General features: G+C 39.6%; 2 protein-coding genes and 2 pseudogenes across 4 annotated transcripts; all 4 read right to left on the bottom strand.

The window, feature by feature from the left end:
- Positions 1-2,780: 2,780 nt before the first annotated feature.
- Positions 2,781-5,332, bottom strand: LOC146473232 (uncharacterized; annotated as a pseudogene). Its single transcript, XR_014866438.1, has 2 exons — positions 5,025-5,332; positions 2,781-3,466 (listed from the first exon to the last, which is right to left on the bottom strand). The product of XR_014866438.1 is annotated as an uncharacterized LOC146473232 (transcript).
- A 1,766-nt stretch (positions 5,333-7,098) lies between these two features.
- Positions 7,099-10,508, bottom strand: LOC146473233 (uncharacterized; annotated as a pseudogene). The gene is made up of 2 exons (XR_014866439.1): positions 10,119-10,508; positions 7,099-7,819 (listed from the first exon to the last, which is right to left on the bottom strand). The product of XR_014866439.1 is annotated as an uncharacterized LOC146473233 (transcript).
- Positions 10,509-11,992: 1,484 nt separating this feature from the next.
- On the bottom strand, positions 11,993-17,476 carry LOC146473234 (uncharacterized). Its single transcript, XM_085118660.1, has 2 exons — positions 16,687-17,476; positions 11,993-12,661 (listed from the first exon to the last, which is right to left on the bottom strand). The coding sequence occupies exons 1-2, from the start codon at positions 16,944-16,946 to the stop codon at positions 12,076-12,078; spliced, it is 846 nt and encodes a 281-aa protein (XP_084974786.1). The 5' UTR covers positions 16,947-17,476; the 3' UTR covers positions 11,993-12,075.
- Positions 17,477-19,358: 1,882 nt separating this feature from the next.
- Positions 19,359-22,442, bottom strand: LOC146473235 (uncharacterized). Its single transcript, XM_085118661.1, has 2 exons — positions 22,069-22,442; positions 19,359-20,149 (listed from the first exon to the last, which is right to left on the bottom strand). The coding sequence occupies exons 1-2, from the start codon at positions 22,329-22,331 to the stop codon at positions 19,567-19,569; spliced, it is 846 nt and encodes a 281-aa protein (XP_084974787.1). The 5' UTR covers positions 22,332-22,442; the 3' UTR covers positions 19,359-19,566.
- Between the last annotated feature and the right edge of the window lie 580 nt (positions 22,443-23,022).

Here is a 23,022-nt window from a genome sequence, read left to right on the forward strand (position 1 = left end):
ATTGAACTGGGTCACTTTGCAGAAATTGCGGTCAGATTTGTGTGTCTACCGGCTGTCTGTATTTAGAGTTAGTCGGCCGTTTGTGGTTTTTGCTTTGGGAATGAATTAAAACTGATGACTAAACCTTACTGTTCTCGTTGATATGGTTTTGCTTTTTTTTGTTTTGTTTTGTTTTATTGCTATCGTAAAAAAGCAAATTCGCCTAGTAGTACACATTTTGAGATCGATGTAGTTGGGCCGTTGTAGGTTGTGGTTGTGACAAATCCACATTTTCCCCCAGAATTCATTCAATGAATCACTGTACTCAGTGATTCTTAGATTTCTATATACGTATTAGGGCAAAGTTCAAGACAGATAGGGCCTGAGAGCGCTCTAATCTACATAAATTCCTTTAAGGTGAATGCATTGCAGCGCTCAGTCCTTTGATTATTTCTGATTGAGAAGGGAATGGACACTAGCCGAATGCAGGGAAGGAATGTAAAGGGAGGAAGCTTGAGAGGACAAAAAAATCCTCTCTTTCCAAATCAAGGCGCTTCACAATACCATTCGAATACCATTTCAATGAAAACTAGTTACGAATAATGCCTTTCCATTGGCTCAGTTTATACCTTAGCCAAATGATGAGAGGCAAACATGGTCAAGTCGTTAGTATCAGGTGTAATTTAAGAAGACACTCTATATTAGCTTATATTGCTCACTCGTTATCAACACCCTGGCCCGACCCTCGTTCCCCAACACTACTAGCTGTATTTTTTTTCGGTAGTCCCGAATTTTGTACCCCACACGCTCTGTGAACAACCAACTGTACTGTTACCATCAATTACCATCAATTGCCTCTTAATTACCATCAAAATTATTACCCACGACCTCCGGCTCCCCTATGGCCTCGAAACTCGAATCCCACCAAGGTGATGGAAGAATTGATTCTTATTTAAATATGTTACACTTGCTAGCTTCAATAAACTGTTTCCCTTATACGACACATATGCTCAAGTATAATAAAAGTCTGGTGTCATACAGGGAGTCGTGTGCTAAAGCTGCCTTGTTGATCTATTCCATTTTCAAGCTGGCTCAGAGTGTTATTCTCCTCACTGATTGTATACCGTTTTGTTTGCTGTTAGTTGCGAGAATTTGTTGTTACATCAAAACGGATCATTCACCTGAGGGAGGCACATGTACAGGACTACCTGATATTTTCATTATAAGCAAGTTTACAGTTTAACTATACCAGGATGCACGCAGGATGGCAAATGTCAAACCGTAGCATCAGTTCGACAAAGCCTGCAGCGCAGGTAATGTTTTAAGCTTAAGCTTGACCATTCCTTCCCGCATTGCAAAACACAATCTGGCAAGTCAATACCAAATTTCTTCGCTGCGAGCTGTCCATTTACCATCATTTAAACTGTCGAGTACTTCTCAGAAGTTATCCTTTCGATTTACTGCTTCAGAAGGGTCAATTTTCTTTCTGTAAACAGCACATTTGAATCTGAAACATTAAAACAATATGGCCACTCAAGAAGCATTCTTAGTTCCACCGATAAATCACGAGGACGTGACGTGACAATAGTAGAAAACTCCCGTCCGCTCCCTCCTGACATACACTACGATATTGCATTCTGATTGGACCGTTTTTCTTAAAGACAGTAAGGACAATAGGAAACAAAAATATCCCCATCTAGGAGAAAACTGAATTTGATACATGTGAAACGAGTTAATAATTGAAAGATGCACATTTGCGACTACCATGAAAACGGAACGCTACCTAATTTTAGTCATGGGCTGCCCTCAGGGCGTCCCGCGTAATAAGGAAAAACAGCGAGTGGAATTGGATATTTCCAGTGAGAAAGTGCACGCGTTGCATCTGACGTCATTTTTATTGTCTCGGTACTCTTATAAACAATAGCTACAAGCCAATCAGCGCGAGGGAATTTTGACAGTTAGCTAGTGTAAACATTTATTAGATTAGAGTGCTTCGCGTTTTCCCAGCTCGTCGCACCCAGTGCCTATTATCCGGTTAGTATTTGGTCTTTAGTGTGGAGTTATCAGATACGATCAGACACAATCAAGCACGCATTTGGATTTGCCACTCCTTACTGACTACGTGGCCAGGGAACGAGTCTGGCGTTTTGGAACTAGCAAAAAATGACTTGGAATTCGTCTGCAAAGATTCTTTTATTCCACTTCTAATTAGTAGAAATGAAGATACAGACTCCAGGTGCGTGTACAGCTAGATATTTCAAGCCCGTAGCAGGGGGGAGGGACGGGGGTGGAGAGGGCTTGAGCACCTCCCCCCCCCCCCAGAATTTTTGGAGGTTAAGAAACAACGTGCCAAAAAGAATATGATTAAAACAAATTAATATCTTGAATTGTGACGCTGCAAGTGCCTTTTCACAACCTTTACTAATCTGTTTATTACCTGTCAGTTTCTAACCGAGTTAGTTTTTATACAACAACAACAACCACAACAACAAAGGCGCTCTCTTGATCGCACTAAGAACTAAAATGGATCGAAATGAAAAATTTCATGCGGCATTCCGCGTACAGTGACGACAAAAAAAAATATTACCATAAAATTTGATGCAGGTGTAAAGTTATTGTTTTGCTTATCAAATTTTTTACGTTCTCAGGTTGCATCTTAAAATGACTCTTAATTCCCAAATCGATTTTTTTTTTTCTACTGACGGGGGACAGGGGTAGCTTTGTTCCACCAATTTGTTCGCTCTCCCCTCCCCACCCACCCCCCCCCCCCCCTCCTCCACACACACACCCAGTTGTTTTAGCCTTGCTAGAGGCCTGTATTTCATCTGTCGCTGTTTTGTGGGATATATATTCATTGCACTAGCTATACGTTGTCACTTGACACATCGATGCATCCTCACTTTCTTCTCCAACCTAAGGAACTACTCTCGCATTCAGGGTAGCCCCCGAATTTTTCGCAGGTGAAGCCGTACGCAAACGGGACAGCACAATACGAAGTATAGAGACCATAGTCAGTGCGGCAACAGAGGTCGTGCTCATAACAACCCCGATGCCAACAACAATCGCCACAAAACCACGACCAACACGAACACCCTTTGCCACACATTCCACGGCACGTATTCTCAGTCGGTTGCGAGCAGCTACGTTTCTCAGGGTTATGCTGGTCAGCTGTCTGATATTTCATGTCATTCGCAGCTTTGAGCTCATCCGGGATCGCTACATCTGACGCCTTGAGCAGGCTGAGGCACAAGGCGTGGAATGGCTGCAGGATCTTCAGGCTAGTTAAGTCACTCAACGCCGCTGACACACGCTCCAACAGCTGAACTTCGGGAATATAGTGTAGTTCGCTCATAGCAGCTTGGTAGTGTCTTTTTAGGGCTTCGTGTTGTTCCATACCATTCTTGGACTTGATATCCTCCAGAAGGCTGGGAGTGCTTTTGGCTTTCTTGAGACGTCTTTGCGGACATGAAATATTGAAGGGCCATGTCTAATAAAAATACAACCACAAATCAAATATGGAACAATTTAGTTCGAGCCAATACAACTGACACAAATATGAAGCTATATCAGCTGATTTCAAAATATGTTGAAAGAGACTTCAGTGCCATTTTATTTCTACCCTTAATTACTTTTACTTTCTTTAATTTAGTCAACTAATTAGTGTTACTGTTGAGCGGAATGACCTATTGTACCAGATCTGTTGTACCAACACGTACAGTATTTTTAATTTGAAAAGGCTTCGATCTCGTAAACACGTTCCACTATAATTTATGGAAATGTAGGCGTGGGTCCAAGTCCATACCATTTGTTGATTGCTGTAAGGATTCCTTCGCAACGACTTTTTAACTTACATTTTCATCCCTTTTTAATGTCAATTGTAAATCGATAGAAATGTTTCTCGGTTTGTAATTTTTATATTGCCGTCGTTGTATTAATTTGACGTACGGAGCACCTCAGCGGTGTTAGCGAAATTTTGTGAAGAAAAGCATCTCGGCAATGTTGGATTTGGCCAAGCTTATTTGCGGTACATAAGCATGCTTTTGCGATAAACGTTCTGCGCAGTATATGAACAGAGATTTTATTACGTTTGAAGTGTTAGTTTAACAGCAACGAGATGTCAGCTCTCCCGTCTTCATAAATACTACGTTCAGCAAAGCTGTTCTTAAGAGAGTCGGCTGTAGCTTAAAGTCTCCTGTGTGTTATACCCTTACGTTGTATATAATAAACTTGGGCAACAAAATTAACCAAATTCAGGGCCGTGCCTAGAATTTTTTGTCGGGGTGGGGAGGGGGGGGCAAACTCCGCACACCCATCCACAGGGGTCTCCTGTATACAGACAGGGTTTCTAGTCGGGCGTTTTTGTTTTTACCTCTACACAGAAAGTTATTGCCTCTAAGACCTTTAAAGAAATTGAAACAAACTGATGCTTTTTGTTTTAAATTTTTACGATTTATTATGGCATAAACACCTTGTTAAGCTCGAAATTTCCTCCAAGGTCTCTGCAGCTCTACACAATGATGATTTATATACCATCTTAAACTTAAGCTATACTGTAAACAGCAGATCGTCCAAATTCTCTATAAATAGTTGGGAGTAGCGCAGGCCTTTAAAAACCAGTTTACCCTGAATTTAGCTCTGAAAAAACCTACTCGTGGCAGCTAGATATTGGCTTATCAATCTTTATTTGCACAATTCTAAACACCAGGCCGCCCAAATTACAAAATCATTAATTTCTCAAGAAAACATGTACTGGCCTTTGCCTCGAAAGTTTTTTCAAAAGAATTATTTGGAATTCACATTGAATGGATTTTTTGTCAGTCAATTAGTCAATTTTCGTGTGATTTTGGACCAATATAGTTACAAGAAATAGCTCAGCAATGGCTCAAACACTATATTAGACAAAAATTATTTTTCCTGGCGGGGGCAGCTGTCCCTTCTGCCCCGCCGCTATGTACGGCCCTGGATTTGAATATACTGTAATAATTTGAATGGCATTCCTTGCATTGCATTTAAAAAAATCATATCACTTATCTGATTTCGCTTACCCAATAAAATCATGTTCCAAAACTTGATAGAGGAAAATTTTCGGACCAAGTTCCTGGTAATGCACGATTCCTTCACCTTTAGTCTTGTGCACCTTCATGGAGCCTTTCTTCACATCAAAACAAACTGCCAGGGTCTGATTATACTCATAACAACCTTTGGCTTCGTCCTCAGAATAACTCTTTAAACGAAGTCCGTGATCTGCAGCTAAAGAACACGCAAAGTTTACCAGTATCAGAGTAACCGCCGTTACGGGAGCCATCTTTTAAAAATAAAAACTGTTGCTCTTATGCTAACTAGTTTCCATCTACATTTGAAAAGCACTGAAATGTTTTTATCAAAACAAAGTTAATTGATTGATCCAGCCTCGTTTCAACTCAATTCAAAGGTCACTAAAAGTATCGCACACAACCGTGAAATGCATATGGTCCACTGTCAACACAGCCATTGTTCCAAGTGAGCTTGTACTGCAAAGATTTCAGTCTTGCTATACATTAGCACTTGATTGCACTAGGTCTGAAGTCAGATTCATATATCAGATTCATTCTATAATCTGTGAGGAAATATCTATTTTTTTTTTTCGAAAAAAACAGCTCATCAAACCCAACACATGCTTGTTAACACCCAAAGCCATCTGGAACTCCAGTTAACAATGAGAACGTTATCTTATTGATGGCGTTGATTTGTTGCCAGTCTAAAGCAAACAACGTGCATCTTTAAAGAAATTAATGCTTGGGCCTAATAAATTTATATATCATATTATATGTATAAAAATATATATCAGATATATCACTTTAACAACCGAAAAATTGCCTCTGACACAGTCACTGTTCCAAGTGAGCTTGTACTGCAAAGATTCCAGTCTTGCTGTAAATTAGCACTTGATTCCACTAGGTCTGAAGTCAGATTTACATATAAGATTTATTCAATAATCTGTGAGGAAAAAAAACGGCTCATCAAACCCAACACTTGCTTGTTAACACCCAAAGCCATCTGGAACTCCAGTCAACAATGAGAACTTTATATGGCACTGATTTGTTGCCAGTCTAAAGCGAACAATGTACATCTTTAAAAAAATTAATGCTTGGGCCTAATAAATTTATATGTCAGATTATACGTATAAATATACGTAAATACGTATATCACAGTCATTGTTTCAAGTGAGCTTGTACTGCAGATTCTAGTCTTGCTGTAAATTAGCCGACTTAATTCCACCATGTCTGAAGTCAGATTTACATGTCAGATTTATTCAATAATCTGTGATGAAAGAAAAAATGGCTCATCAAACCCAACACTTGGTTGTTAACACCCAACACCATCTGGAACTCCAGTTAACAATGAGAACTTTATGTTCATGATGGCGTTGATTTGTTGCCAGTCTAAAGCGAACAACGTACATCTTTAGACAAATTAATACTCGGCCCTAAATTTAAAAGATTAATAGGCTAGGTAGTGCTAATCCTTTTTTTTTTCAAACAAGTAAGTTTAGGATGAATTTTAACAGTACTGATAGCAGAGTGTTTCTTTCTGGCACGTTATTCAGCATGTACGGAGTTGTTCGCGTCTCTGGTATTTCGTGTCTTCGGTTTGCTTGCCTTTTTGCGCCGAGAAATACAAAAGGAAAAATTAAACTGACTTTAAGCAGGGAATTTAACGGCAAAGGTCCATAACGCATAGTTTAGAATCCCAAAATTCTATCGCTACTTGGTAAAGTGAGTATATTTGGGAACATGGAGACTGGTTTATTAGTTGAAACGAATATATTTTCAGCCAGAGCCAGAAGTCCGGAATAAGCAGCTGAAATTGTGATATTTGAAAGACCTTGAAACCGTTTGATGGCTTAAAATAACTGGTTTGTTTACGGTTGACGATTAAATTTTAAGCTCTTTTAGACCCTCCGATTACGCCTGCTACGCAGGCAATAGTTACCATAGCAACAGTTTCCATAGCAATAGTACGTGGATAAAGAAAGTTAGCCACGTGCGTTCATCTAATGACACGTACTGCCTGAACTGTGTGCATTCATAACCCACCCACCACCAACATACACTTGTTTCGCCATTGAGACATGATTTTATTCTTTATACTAACCCTGAGTGTTATAAACATTGCTTGAGTATTACATTAATTTTGAAGACCGTAATTCTACCACACCAATTTCTAACAGATATTTATTGAACCATGCAGGTTTACTTGAATGCTTCCACATTTTTATTTCCGGCGCCAACCTGAAGAATTTTTCTTGCATGCTGGATAACCTCCAAATTTTTGGCAATTGAAGCCATATTTGATGGGCACGACACAATACGAAGTATAACGACCGTATTTGTTGCAACATATGTCGTGCTCGTAGCAGCCCCGATGCCAACAACAGTCGCCACAAAACCAGCTCCAACACCGACACCCTAAGCCACACAATCCTTGGCATCTGTTCAACGTCGGCCGAAAGCAGCGTTTTTCTCCGGTATGCTGGTCAACGGTCTCTTCTTCTAGGTCAGGCGCAGCTCTGAGCTCGGCTGGGATCTCTACTTTTGACTTTTTCAGCAGGTCGAAACACAAGGCGTGGAATGGCTGCAGGGTCTCCAGACGTGTGGAATTATCACCCAACGCTGCTGACACCCGCTCGAGCAGTTGAACCTCTGGAACGTAGTGCAGTTTTCTCATGGCTGCTTGGTAATGGCTTTTCAGAGCTTTGAACTGCTCGATTCCGTCCTCGGTTTTGTACTTCACAAAGGCCCTCAGCGCTTGTGGTTCTCTTGGAACATCGTCTGGTACATGAAACATTGAAGGGCCATGTCTGAAAAACACAAAAAATGATATATACTTTGTGATGAGTGAAAGACCTCATCATTAGCTTCATCAGAATCATGCAAGGTTCGTTAAAAAGTCAGGCTTGAACTGAACAAAGGGACTCTTATCAATATCTGAGTTATCATCTGAGAGTTAGTGGTCAGTTGTGTCAACTGTTGTAAGATCGTATATACCCATATATAAATGATAAAAAGAACTAGAACTGATGAAATCAGTTGAAAACATTAAAGTAAAATGTACTCGGAAACAAAACTCCCATTAAGATATGGATGAGCATTTGGAAGTTTGATCTAGGGCTGTTATATACAGCTTTTTGAGCTTAACGTTGTCGCATTTTTAAGCCTCAAGCTTATCCCACAAAACCAGTAGCGAATTAGGTATCTAATTCGCTCCGGGCAAAACCGAAAGGTAGTATGGGTAATCGCAAATCTTGTAATTTGACTATAAATAATTTATTTATTTCATGGTTGTCAGTACGATACGGATGGGGAAAAAAACTAATAAAATGATATGCCCTTGTGAGTTATCTTCTGTAGAGGTGAATATAGCTTAATAAAGTTATTAATGTCGCGTGGCTTTCCGATAACGTTAATTGAAATGGCTGTGTATAAGCGTCTGCGAAGTGTCTCGTAGTCACAATACTTAGGCTTTCCCTTTCCCCATCTCTCGATCTTTGACGTCAAGCATTCAGACGTGACAGCATGGAAAGCAAGTAACTCGTTTCCAGGTGCTGGCATTTTTTATGGGGACCAAAGTTGTCTTTGAAACACTGTTCAGCATTGGAAATGAAATGTTTATAATGGGAATTGAACTGAGGGGAGTGCAATTTGGTCTGAAATCATACGCGTGATTTCAAAATTGAACGAGCGCGCAGCGCGAGTTTGATTTGAAATCACAAGTATGATTTCAGACCAAAATTGCACGACACAAAGTTCAATCACCACTTTATTACACCTATTTTGAAATCACAGAGTATCATTGTCATTATTAATATTCTATTTTTGTTACTTCATTTCCATTTTGATGGGCAAAAGAAAGGATGCGATTTAGAGCAAAAAATGGTGCAATTTGGGAATAAATCGCTCTGTTGAGAGCCAATCAGATTGCAAGGATCACCAGTGATTTCAAAATGGGTGTAATAATGGTGTAAACTGGGATTCGCATTTGGATAGCTATCCGATAGTCGAACAGTCATCCTCTCAAGCCTCTACAGTAGCGTTTGCAAACGCCTTTAATTTAGCAACCACTAGAATTTTGTTCTGGAAGTCTTAATGTCCAATATCTTAGGATTTAATTCAGCAGATGTTGAATTTTTTACTGACCAAAACGGACATCTTGCATAAGGCCTTTGTGACATTAAAACTAATGGTAGCAAAATGAGCTGTTTCTTTGTGATTTGAATATAAATGAGTGAAAACAATATAACAGATATTTTGTTTCTTTTGTGAAATGTAAACAACTTAGCGTGGTGTGATGCCTGTGATATTGTTTTCACTAATTTATATTCAAACCAGATAGAATTGGTTTTAATTTTTCTACAGAAGTTTTTCAGTATACCTCTTAAGAAAATCAATTCAATTTGTCAAGAGCTGAGTGCGAAATACAGCCACTGCTGGTATTTTTTGGAAAGCTAGGTATATTCAAGGAATAACAATATTGTTCTCCTAATATAATGTTCTTTTTGTCTGAAGATATTCAATTTATGAATCCCAGGAGATAAAAGCTCTCTAATCTGTACACAATATCCTTTTTCGGCTAGGGACTGTACGGCAAAACAGAAACGAGAAATTTTGCGCTTAAAATTTTTTTGACTCATATTACCAGTTGAATTTAACAGCAAGATCCGGCTTCAATTTTCACCTTTGTTTTTTCAACTACAATACACTAAACCGACAAAGTTTTGAAGCTTATATACATATTCAACACAGACAAGTGCAGTTGACGTGATGATATGTTTGTCGGACATCAAATGATGCTTTTGCAATATCATGAGATGATTTTGATCTTTTTGCAACCCAATATATTCCTTGACTGAAAAAATTTACTGGTAAAGACAAATTTACAATTTCTCTTTTTCCAATGTTTTTCAAGACTGCAAACAAGTACAACTTCATTGCCACAAATATTAATAATTTTGTACAGTTAAAATACAAATTAATACCGGGTTGCTTCTTATAAAGAAATCTTTTCATTGGTAATTAAGCCGTTGGTTCAGGAATCATTAAAACAGCGTTTAATAACTGTAGCAAAATATATTATTAAATGATGCATGATCTTATAATTACCCAATAAAAGCCTGATCCAAAATCTGATAAAAGAAATGTCTTGTCCAATTTCCAGATAATGCACGATTCCTTCCCCTGTGGTCTTCGACTTTATTTTCATGGAGTCTTGCTTTACATCGAAGCAAACCCCCAAAGCGTCACTGTGCTCATAGCAGCCTTTGACCCCACCTTCGGAATAACTCTTTAAGTGAAGTCCGTTATCTGCAGCTACGCGAGAACATACTAAGCATACTAGTATAAAAGCCATGATGGTTTTCACCGTCAAGCAAGACATCTTAGCGTCACGGCGAGACCGTTTTCTCTCCTATCCGGGCAAAAATTTAAACTAGACTGAGGGTTTATGCCGTGCGAATAAAAATGCTGTACCCGGCGCTTAGCTTTATGGCTATATTTGTATTGCTTCAGGGGTAGTCAATTTAACTTGTGCCGTGTTCAGTTAACCACGCTTTTCAATATCGTGTGAAGTAGAATTTCTTAGTCAAAGTAGCGCCGATGTGAAACAATTCTCGTAAATAAATTAGCAGCAGTAAAGGGAAATTCTCTAATCAAGATAGAGTAGGCAACTACGCAGTTAAAAGATTCCCTTGCTCCGGCACCTGCTTTAACCACCAAGAAATCAAACTACTAGATAAAACGTGTGTAACCGCGTGACAACGTTATATTATAAGGCAGTTTTTCAGTAATTATCAAGGCACGTTACTCATGTATATTTCTCAATCGATTTAAATCAGTTGTTGGCAGTCCAATACGAAAAACGTTTCATTTTGTCAGTTAAACAAATATCAACAAATGAACAGGATAATTTAAATTTTTTCAAAAGCTTTCAAGCAGACACTGCCGGCAACTTAATTAGTTCAATCTTTTATGTTATGTTTAAAACACGAGCAGCAGTGTTTTATCGGGATTTAAAACCACGAGGCGCAGCCGAGTGGTTTCGAACCGATAAAACACGTGCTGCGAGTTTTTTGAACGGCTCCAAAAATATTCCTGGAAAAGCGTGTTCCAAGAGAGTTCATAACAATGATGCTTTTGTGAACGTTGGAAATTAGCATACTAATAAGGAGGAGGTTTTATCGGGGTTTTAAAACCACTGCACGTGATGTTTTATCGACCATTTGATAGGTCAATGGGCTTATGAATTATTAATGAGTTTTTTAATGAGAAAATTATTACACCTAGGACCCGTTTCTCGAAAGTCCCGGTAACTTACTGGGCCCGATAAGTATATTTTCAAATGTAATTTCTCCGATTACACAGTGATTACAGACAAGGTACTTGGCCAATGCTTTCATAGGATTATAAGATTTTAAAATTTAGTATTCAAAGCTAACAAACGTTGACTTAGAACTGTTAAGAAACAATTATCACCAAAGACACTTATCGGGCCCGGTAAGTTACGGGGCTTTCGAGAAACGGACCCCTGGCTGCCTAACAGTACACGCGTGTGATTGTGGTAGAGCACGTGACATACACGTACGGTCAACTAAAAATACTAAACTGCCTGATCACGAGGCGCAGTAAAAATTCAAACTACTCATTACAAATTGCATCCTTTTATATGACTAAATTTGTTGCTGTAAGGCGCAGCACGCAATAAAAAATTAAGCGACGTCAAATTTTAGTCAAGACCTCGAAGTGATTCTCTCTTAGTAATGGATAGCTACCCTGGACAATAGGAGGGTAAACAAAGCTAAGCATGCGCGCGCGACTCACAGACATACAAACAATGGCTATGAGGCCGTCCAGTGAAATGAATACTTAGAGCAAGACACGTACATACTTCTTAAACTCTGTGTTCATTTCCTTCGCTTCCCCATCCCACCAGACACAAATGTCCACTTGTTTGGTCTCCAAAGAAGATTTTATTCTTTATAGGATAAATGGTGTGCAGATTTGAACATTTTTGAATCGATTTTTGTTTACCATGCTAGCTACGTTTCCGGTATGATGCAACTGTTCATTTTCGGCGCCAGCCTAAAGAGCCACTCTTGCAGGCTGGATATCCCCCGAATTTTTTGCAGGAGAAACCGTACACGAAAGGAAGGGCACAATACGATGTAAAACGACCGTATATGTTGCAACAGATGTCGTGCTCGTAACAGCCCTGATGCCGACAGCAATCGCCACACACCCATTTCCAACACCGACACCCCAAGCCACACATGCCGGTGCATCTCTCCTTTAATGGCTTTTCGGCGCAGGTCTCGTCACGATGATGCTGGTCAGCAGGTTCGTCTTCCGTGACAGCCGCTCGAAGTTCAGACGGGATTTCTAGGCTTGACGCCTTCAGCAGGTTGAAACATAACCCATGGAATGGCTGCAGGACCTTTAAGGGTTTGGCGTTGTCACTCAAGGCTGCTGACACCCGCTCGAGCAGATGAATCTCTGGAACGTAGTGCAGTTTTCTCATGGCTGCTTGGTAATGGCTTTTCAGGGCTTTGAACTGCTCGATGTCGCCTTCGGACATGTCTTTCACAAAGGCCCTCAGCGCTTGTGGCTCTCTTGGAACATCGTCTGGTACATGAAACATTGAAGGGCCATGTCTAAAAAACACAAAAATGATATATACTTTGTAATGAGTGAAAGACCTCATCATTAGCTTGATCGGAGTCATACAAGGTTCGTTAAAAAGTCAGGCTTGAACTGAACGGAAAGGACTCTTATCAATTATCTGAGTTATCATCTGAGAGTTAGTGGTCATTTGTGTCAATTGTTGTAAGATCGTAACTGTATCGTATACCCATACTGTATGATAAATGATGAAAAGATATAGACGAAATGGTTGAAAACATTAAAGTAAAATGTACTCGGAAACAGAACTCCCATTGTGATATGAATGAAAAACACAAATATGCGCCGTTTTGTGAGTGAAATGCTATCGAAGTGATGTTGCAGGGGCACACAACGGCTCCTTTCGGTGGATGTCTCCCGCGGCTATATAGGTATGTGCGGCGCCAAAGGGTATGGTTTTTCAGCCGCCTTGGTCATAAATAGGATATCGGTGTTAGCCATCTTGCCGCCATTTTGGTAATGACTAGGGTATCGATATTTTTCACTCTAGTCTTGAATTCTTTTTTTTTTCTTTTTTTTTAAGAAGAAGAAGAAGAAGCTACTTCTTCATCATGATGTTTACGCGCTGGTTTACGGCAACTGTGTACGTGCCGCAACGGCTTGTCATGCGCTCTGGTCACCCGCTGGGCTCCAGGGGTTTTTGAACTGAAGTTGACCAGACACTATCAGGTCATAAATAGGGTATCAAATTCTTGGTCAGGTCATAAATAGGGTAGGGAAAATCCCAGATTTTGGTCATAAATAAGGTAGGGGTTTTGGGAAGCGGGCCGTACACCCATATCCAATTTTTTTGGGACTAACCCCCCCCCCTTCCCCCCCCCTTCCCCCCCCCCCCCCCCCTGTTCGGGAGGCCTCAATCGCCTCGGAAATTCGGTTTTAAATGTAAGGAATATCTAAACTTTTCTTTGGGAAAATGACAGCTTTAAATTTCGCAACACTCATAAACTAATCCCGTTCACTTTCGGAGGGACTAATTGTCGTTAAAATGCAAAAAAAGGTCAGCTAACATTTTCGTAAAACCGACAACTGCTCGCAAAATCGGGAAATGAAATTCCATCCCCTAAAAACTGTTACAACTTAAATTTTCAGTTAAAGCGTCCGAAGAAATCAAACTGAATTAGCTTAAAGGGGAAGTATCAAGAAATTTGATGCCATTTCAAAACCCAAAACTGTTTGTCTGACACAGAAACAAAAAATAATTGTGAAGTTTTGTTATAAATTATCACTCAAGTGCAATATAACTGTCGATTAGTGCCCCTGGCCAGAGACAGAGTAGGTCGGAATGGATTGAAACTTGAAAAATGTTAGGCTAATGTTTTTAAAACGATTTGCGAACCCAGGAGACAAGTTGAACCTTAGCTTTTAATTATTGAGGTGTCCGTGATGTTAAGGAACTTAAGAAGTTACCAACTGAAAAACAACAACAACAAAAATCAGATTGAGGTTTGAATTGGATTAAAACCCAGGCCTTTACCATAATGCTCCTCACCAAAGCCGTATTTAGGCTGTTCGAAAAGAACTCGTTGAAAAATTCAATCCTTACTGGCCCCGACTTGTTTCAGTGTGAAGGGGTAGGCTTAATTGTCTTGAAAAGTTTTGGCCCACTATGAAAGAAATCAACTACGAGCGCAGTTTTAATTTCCTATTAAATTATAATAATAAAAAATACATTTGCAAGCTTCCATTCAACAGTCCCTTGATTGTTATACTGTTGCTGTTTTACAAGTACGGGCATTAAACGTTTATTTGATTTGATTTATTTTTTGTTACTAAAACTTAAAGAAAATTTAAGTTTATCGTCATTGCAGAAAGCACTTTTATGTTTATGTCGTAATACATGGGAGCATATTTTAATGGGTTTATTTAGGGGTTATGTCATTTATTAAAATTATTTTGGCAATGAGATAAATACCAACTTACGTTCTAGCTTGAAAAACTAGACACTGGACATTTTCATTCATCTTTTAGACACCTCGCAATCGCATACCGAAAAAGCTGAACAAACTATAACATTTGTTGTTAATTAAGCAAAAGGTTCAGTCAGCTGTTTGATTTCCCTGAGAGTGGTCACCTCTTCTGTTCGGTTTACTTTACACAGAAATTAGCTAACACTTTCGCAGTGAAAATCACCTAATGATGACTTTACCGTAACTCATTAAAATTTAGCTTTCCGTCATTTTCTTAACGCCTTCTGTGTCCTATCCTTTTGTGTTTCTTAGTCGGTCAACTTTTTTTTTCTTAATTTCGGACACTTTATCGTCTTAAAAACTTAAGCAAAACAATCGTGAACCAAATCAGAATTGAAGCTGTCAAACTACCTGCTTATTTCATGCTATAGAAATACCCCATAAGGATATTTTAAAGACTGAGAGGAACTTCATTCGAATCGGTTTCATGCAGGAGCGCCCAACAGTTCATTTTGGAGAACATTATCTGTTTGGAAGGTCTTAATTAATCGCGTGGAACCGTTCCACAATGAATGAAGAACGATTAAGTGGCCTAGGGATGCTGCTCATTCATCGTGTAACGGATTTCATTTCTGAATCTGAGGTCATTTATCATATGGAACAAAACTGGCGTAAGTGACGGAACCTTACGTTTCGTCTGAGTTAGGTAATTTAAAGTATATGTTTTGTTCGATACAAGACCAACTTGAAAATTTACGATGGATTGGAAAAGATTTCTTTGAACGAAAATCCAACTGAAGACATCTTTTATACGAAATAGACTAATCCGGTTCGTTAGCGATACGTGTTTGGTGTACTATGGCCGAGATATGCGTATCAACTTTACGAAACTTCGGAAATATTCCTGTAAGCTCTAAAAATACCTGATCGAGATTGATTTTTTTGACGAAATATCTCGTGGAGAATCAGTGCTGAAATAGCTTTTCCGAGCGTCTAGATTTCAAAATTTTGGGGGGGGAGCATGCATGCCCCCAGACCCCCCAAGACGCATTGCCCTCCCGTTACAAAAAAAGTCTAGCTACGGCCTTGGCCTTAGAAGTTCGGAGTTAGTTATAGAGAAAATCTAATGGTTTCTTCCGAAAAATTTTCAGCCCAAAATTTCCTAACACTAGAAAACTAATTTATTTTGTTTTATGAGGGGCAAATACGTCAGTTTGCATTTTTGTAAAAGCAGCGACAGCTAGTAAATCGGGGGAATATAATTCCGTTTTCTAACAACAACAACAACAACAACCTTTATTTCCCCATCTAATACCAAGAGGGAAAAATGGAACTTAATATTAGGTCCTAGTAGCTTTTAAACGCCTCATTCAGTTGTTCTATAATACTTTATTTTTCTGCCTTGCTTCACATACAACTCAAATTTTTGGAGCTTGCAAATGTCAGACCGAAAGATATATTCCTCGCATTCATTACGTTCCTCCTCCAATTAAATAAATGCTGTTTCATTTGTTGTTTTGACCCTTTTATGCCTTTGTCTCAGGCAAGTTTACTAGTAAATATACAAGCTATTCCAATATACTGACTTCATAAAATTTCAAGGCAAACAATGTCTCTTTGATATGCTAACATCGTATAACTTTATCTCCACAAACAATTGAAATTAAAGGGTAAAATCGAACTTTGAGATGCATGGAGCCTAACCCGTTTTTCATAGACTCTTCCTCTCCACTGTCCTACTCCTCTACCACCACCACCACCACCACCAAAAAATGGATGAATGACAAAATTTTGTTTCCGGTGTACATTTAAACACCAGAGCATGAGAGAGAAAATGTGGAATAAAATTTCTTGTCTAGATCTAAGAAAAACAACACGACAATCCCCGCCTGGATTTCCCATAACAATAACCGGACGTGTTCAGTAACCACCCCAGCACCGCCTAGGCTCTTGTAAAATTATACTGTAGCATATATTCAATAATAACTTTTCATATACAAGCAGCTTGGTTTAAATCTGATAAAAGTGAATTAGCTGCATGATTCCCTTGCCCCAAATAATCATATCATATCAAAGCGCACATTACTCACGCAATAAAAGCCTCATCCAGTATTTGGTAGAACATGTCTCCTCCAAGATCTTGGTAGTGCACGAGTTCTTCTCCCGTGGTCTTCAGTATCTTCATGGAGCCCTTCTTCACATCAAAACAAACTGCCAGGGTCTGATTGTGCTCATAGCAGCCTTTGACTTCGTCCTCGGAATAACTCTTCAAGTGAAGCGCTTTATCCGAAGCTTCGCAGGAACAAGCGAGGTTTACAAGCATAAAACTCATAACAGTTAAAACAGCCATGTTTTAAAATTCTTGACGAGACTGTTTTCACCTCTCCGGGAACTGCTTGAGACGCTGTAGGAATGACTTGTAAGCCTGTACATGGCTCACAGCTCAGTTTATTTCTATCTGTATTGATTCAGCCGTCAAAGCTTTGTCAAGTTTTAACAGTGATTTAACATGGGGTTTATTAAACTTTGGACTGAGGTGTCACAGCTGGTCAAATTACGCGGCGGTCTGACACAGCTCTAATAAACATTTCAGAAGCAATTTCTCTGATCAAAAACAAAAAAAGTAGACCCAAATTAGTGGAAGCCGGTGAGAGGCGGCTGTGTTCGTAGGCTACCAAATTAGATACTACACAGCACTGTTGCGCCTACGATTACTGAAAACCACTGCAAGGAATGATATTCTTATTAGATTTTTCCGCCCTCGCGTCTCTTCGCGAGACACATGTTTCGCGCGCGCGCGTGGTTTGCGCGCTTCACGCTTTTTACTGTCTTTAGAACACTAAGGGACTTTTTCTAGTCTATCATATTTTGTTAAATTTTCTTTGAATGCACACCGCCCAAGAGATTTGTTGGTCCAGATTCGAGAAAAAAATATATTCAACTTGAGAATGATGCATTATTTAGTAAGTGACACAGGCAACTCGGAAAAAAAATTGAGTGCTCCTATCAGGAGTCGAACCTAAGACCTTCCGATTACTAGTTCAACTTACTGCCAAAAATATCAAGAAATATAAAAAGCCGAGATCACAGGATAATTGAGCTACTCAGAAAGTTCCAATTAAACCAGTAACACAGCTTAAGCCAGGCTTCAATCATCCGGTTAAAATAATCCAAACTAGTAAACAGTACTAACGGTACTGAAACCTAGCTTCAACTAATGGATGAGGGGGTTATAGTTTCTAAAAAAAACTCAGTGTGCTGTTGGGTCAGAGATAGTAGAAACAAATGTTTGGTTTATCAGCAGAGTTGATAACTAAAGGTAAATTGGCCACCGTAAAATGAATGGATTCGCTCTGACGAAGGGCTAACGCTACGAAACGTCAGCACTCGAATCTCTTTGCGGTGGCCAAATTACCTTTAGTTGTCAACTCTGCTGATAAAACAAAACAATACGTTCAACCAGACTGTTTTGGTCCGTCGTACGAAGGCTGGAAAGGCACGAGGTTCTTAACGAATTGAAGTACTATAAGCACTATTTCGGATCATTTGTTCCTAAGATGGCTACAGGGATGACGCCCTACAGTTCCACGTATACTGCAAGCTGAAAATCGAGCTCTGCCATTCATTCCGAAGCGAGCTTTGGCTCTGGAATGAAAGAAGAACAATTCAGTATTTTGCGCAAGCTCCAGTTACAAAGCGAAAAGTAAAACTTGAAGAACAAAGTCAATAGATTGGTCTACGAGGCACAGAAGACAAAACAAGAAACCGCGATTCTAATTAACCAATGTAATTTTACTGTCTAAAAAACTCTGTTTCTTTGTACCCTGAAAAAGACAGTAATGTCGAAACGTCGATTGTTTTCGCATATATTTATATCAATTCCTACTTCTCTGACTTTATTGCAGGGCCGTACATAGCGAGGGGAGGAGGGGGGGGGGCAGAGGGGGCAGATGCCCCCGCCAGGAAAACTCAATTTTTTCTAACATAGTGTTTGAGTTTGCTTAGATATTTCTTGTAGCCAGCTATATTGGTTCGAAATCACAAGAATATCGACTAATATAATTGACTGAAAAAATCTTCCTTCAATGTGAACTATCTGAACTCATGCGAGATTTTGTTTTAGTCAAGATATTCAATTTCTAGTGACGACGGTTACCCGGTACCAATAAACACTACGAGATCTGCGAGGAGCGCGTATCTGCAACTTTAGAAGTGCTTCAAAACTGTACGTTACTCTGTTCCACCCCCCCCCCCCCCCCGTCCCCTCCCCAACCTCTTTCCCCCCCCCGTCCCCTCCCCAACCTCTTTTCTTTGTTTTCCTTACTTCGATTCCTATTGTCCAAACACTACATTACACTTCTGTGGTAATTAGAAAGGATTTTATTCCTCAATACACCCAGTCACAATTTTGTTATCACACGATTAATACAATACACACTCAGAAGTATGGGCTCATGACGCACCTCGCCATTTCATTAGTAGCGCTTCCTAAAACTAGCGCCATTTTTTTTTCTAGATGTATACTTAATCAAGAAAGCAATTCGTGAAAATTTACCGGACGGAGAAATGAAAATAACCCAAAACCTACGCTTCTTCCTTGTTTTCACACCACACTACACAATTATTCAATAGCCAAAGGAGCAAGCGTTCCGCAAATGAAATAACACAAAATGAACTTTAAAAAGTAACCTCTGTGTCAGGCGTAGTTTGGGGGAGGGGGGAGGAGGGAGAGGAGGGAGGGGTGCTCTGGAACTGATAGACGTCGATGAATACATAACAACAGCCGGTTTTTATTTCGCTAAGACCTACGTTATCATTTGGGATAAGAAAGGCTACACTCTAAGAAAACACACTTTGAGAAAAACTCATTACAATGGATATCTTATTTAAGTTCCCTTATTAGATTAACGCCGTTCGCTTCAGCACACGTTTTTCTCGTGTTTTATTCGCATGTACGAGCCGGTACATTTTCACTTCCAACTCCAACCACTAGACCGCAAGCATTTTGGATAACCCGGAAAGCGAGAGCATTTGAATTTGTGATGATAAGGACGAAGGCAATACGAACTTGTAAGGCTCTTCTTACAACACAGGTCATGCTGCTCACACCCCTTATTAAAACAGCAATTGCGGCAAACCCACCACCAACACGAACACCCTTTACCACACAATCCGCGGCAGTTATTCGCTGTTGGCCGCCGACAGCTACGTTTCTGACGTTCAGGATGGTCAGCAGTCTCGTCTTCCATGTCAGGTGCAGCTCTCAGTTCATCCGGGATCTCTACATCTGACGACTTCAGCAGGTTGAGGCACAAAACGTGGAATGACTGCAGAACCTCAGGACCCGAGGAGTTTCCACCTAGCGCTGCTGACACCCTCTCCAACAGCTTAACTTCGGGAACTTGATGCAACTCCCTCATGGCTGCTTGGAAGTGATTATTCAGTTCTACTTGGTCTTCAATTTCATCCTCAGATACATCATCCAGAAAGGTTCGCAGTGCGTCTGGATTTCTTGAAACATCCGCCGGGGCATAAAAGATTGAAGAACCTCGCCTGAAGAACAAAAAATATTATGTTAGTCTAGCAGCGGTATTATAGGCCTGAAAGCAGATTTGGTGTGCGCGAAAGCAAAGATTTCCAGAGAAAAATGTGACTTTTATTTAGAAAATCAAGTTGCACGAGGAAAAACAACCTTTCCACGTTTCGCATAAAAAAATTACAGTATACATCAAGTCGTGGAGGTACATTCAAACGTAAAGCTGTTGAATTTGCCCAGACTCTTCCTTGGTAATTAAAAGTTGGAGTTTGTGAATATAGGTCATGTTCTTCAGGGACTATTCTGGAATAGGAATACACACACAGTTTGTAGTTTGTGAATATGGGCCATGTTCTTCAGGGATTATTCTGGAATAGGAATACACACACATACGTGCAGTGATTAGAAAAATCGCGCCACTTCCTAAAAGGTCCTAAAACACCTAGTGACTTGCTCGCACGGGCTTTCCCATGCTTTGCGCTGGTTACATGCATTTACTTCAGTCGAGTTCAGCCGGTTTAGTTCGTTGTTATTTAGGTCTCTTGTGTTGCCAGAGTAATTATTTGGCTCTGGTTTTACAACGGTTTAATTCGCCGCTTTAATTCAGGGCTCCTATTGATAGCAGGGTGCTTTTAAGCTCCTGAAGAGACTACTCTGAGCTTTATAACTAAATAAAGGTGTCTGTATGTCGCTATAGCATTGATTCGAATGAGCTACAATTAATGTCATCCCGATTTCCTGTTGGAGAATACTGCAGTCACAATCACAACTCATCTCTTTCATTTCGACCCTTGTTCCCACTTACAAGTTTAAAGCACGGAATCACAACCTATGAGTATCGCGAAAAAAAGGTTCAAAGTACTCTGCCCATGCATTCTTATAGAAGATTTGAGAAATCTGGATTTCTTAAATTTCCTGTTCTCAAGGAAAAAACAAAACGAAAACGAAAAATATAAAAGGAATCAATTTTCCTCACGGGATTCAAGATCTGTTTGCAAACTGAGGCCTATTGATTACAGCTAGCCTTTTCAATAATATATATAGCCTTACCATTTATTTTATGCATGGGAGCTACACAAACGTTTTTTAGTTTCATAACAAGTTAAGATGATCATTTTTCGATTTCTTCCCACCATTTTCAAAATAAATAGAGAAAATTTGAATAAAATGTTTTGCTTACTTTGATCATGAATTCTCAAACTCATTAATAATTCATGCAGTCAAAAGCCAATAAATGACCTCCATTTCGGTCAGGTGGATGAATCTTGATACCCCAATGAAACACCAGATGAAACACCACCAGGTTTTCATCTGAGATGAAACATGTTTTTCATCTGAGATCAAACATTTGCATTTTAATGAGATTAATTTCTTATTGTTTCATTTGAGAAGACATGTCAAAAACTCGGGCTTCGTGCTTTATCACGGGTTCCAAATACCTCGAAACAGATGAAAGCACTCGGCCTACGGCCTCGTGCTTTCATCTGTTTCTCAGTATTTGGAACCCGTGATAAAGCACCCGCCCTCGTTTTTGACATATTACGTGAAAATGAGAGGGGCACCCAAAGGCTCTAATTATTTCTTTGTATTCATTCAGCATTAGCTTGATCATGCAGAGCTGCCTAATCCCGAACAAAATGCGACTTAAATTAGCAAATTCGTATTGTGAAACTCCAAAACCATGGCAAACCGCTTATTTCATAGCTTTGCAAAAAAAAGCGTGGTGATGAAAATCCTCCAAAACATTTCATTTTTTTTTTCATGTAATGTTCGCTCGTAACTAAGGAATACATTTTGTAGATCATGATAATTTCGTGACCAAAATGGATGAAACTAAAATATAAAAGCATTGTAGAAACTCATCATGTACTAGGCTCGTGTGTCGCATCATGATCAAAAAGCGTATCAAACTAAACAGAGAATTGAATTTTCTTACCCGACGAAAGCCTGGTCCAACACCTTATACAAGAACATGTCTTCTCCAAGTTCCTGATAATCCACGATGTCTTCTCCCGTGGGCTTCTCTATCTTAACGGAGCCTGTCTTCACATCGAAGCAAACACCCAAGGTCCGATTGTGCTCATAGCAGCCTTTGACTTCGTCCTCGGAGTAAGTCTTCAAGTGAAGCCCTCCATCGGCAACTACGCTGGAACAAGCGAGGCTTACAAGTACAACAGTCAACGCAGTAAAGAGAGCCATCTTGGACAAACCACAGCTTCTACCTCAGTCGCCTTACACTGATCAGGTACCACAAATCGTTCGCACATATAAGTGTGCCAAGCGGAGATTTATATTGATTCAGCCGTTGTTAGGTTTCAATTTTCCTCATTGTTCTAATGCTACAGTGGTGGGCGAGATGTATTATCATAAGCTAATTAAGTGATTAAACCAAGCATGTTTCCTAAACGGAAAAATAGACTAGCAAGGAATGACTTCCGCTCATGCGATTTTTGAAGTTGTTTTTCATGTTTTATTTTACTCAGTGAAGAAAAAAATCAAAATGAATTTTGTTTTGCAGAATATTGTGACATAAAAAGTCCATTTCCAGTGTTCATTCTCTATAATTTATATGGCCATACAGTCACAGTTTTATAACTTAATCAAAACTAAGCGGATAAATTACGCATCAACAATTATGCATCAATAACATGGATTTTATTTGACACGATAATTTTTAAAGCTGCAAAGTTTGTAAGGTCGCGTGACTAGCGAAGTTTAGGGCTTTCGGTATGAAGGGAGGTGAAACCTTAGCGAGACCTCCACGGCACATTTAAAAACCCATATAATCTAAGTAAACCTCGGCGGTAAAAGTGTATGTCAAAACTCAGACAATGACTTTTAAAGTCAACGTCACCCTTAGCGCTAAAGTGAGGTGGCTGTCTGTTTAAGG

The sequence above is a fragment of the Pavona decussata genome, unplaced genomic scaffold (assembly GCF_977016875.1).
Source record: "Pavona decussata unplaced genomic scaffold, jaPavDecu1.1 SCAFFOLD_94, whole genome shotgun sequence".
Lineage (NCBI taxonomy): Eukaryota > Metazoa > Cnidaria > Anthozoa > Scleractinia > Agariciidae > Pavona > Pavona decussata.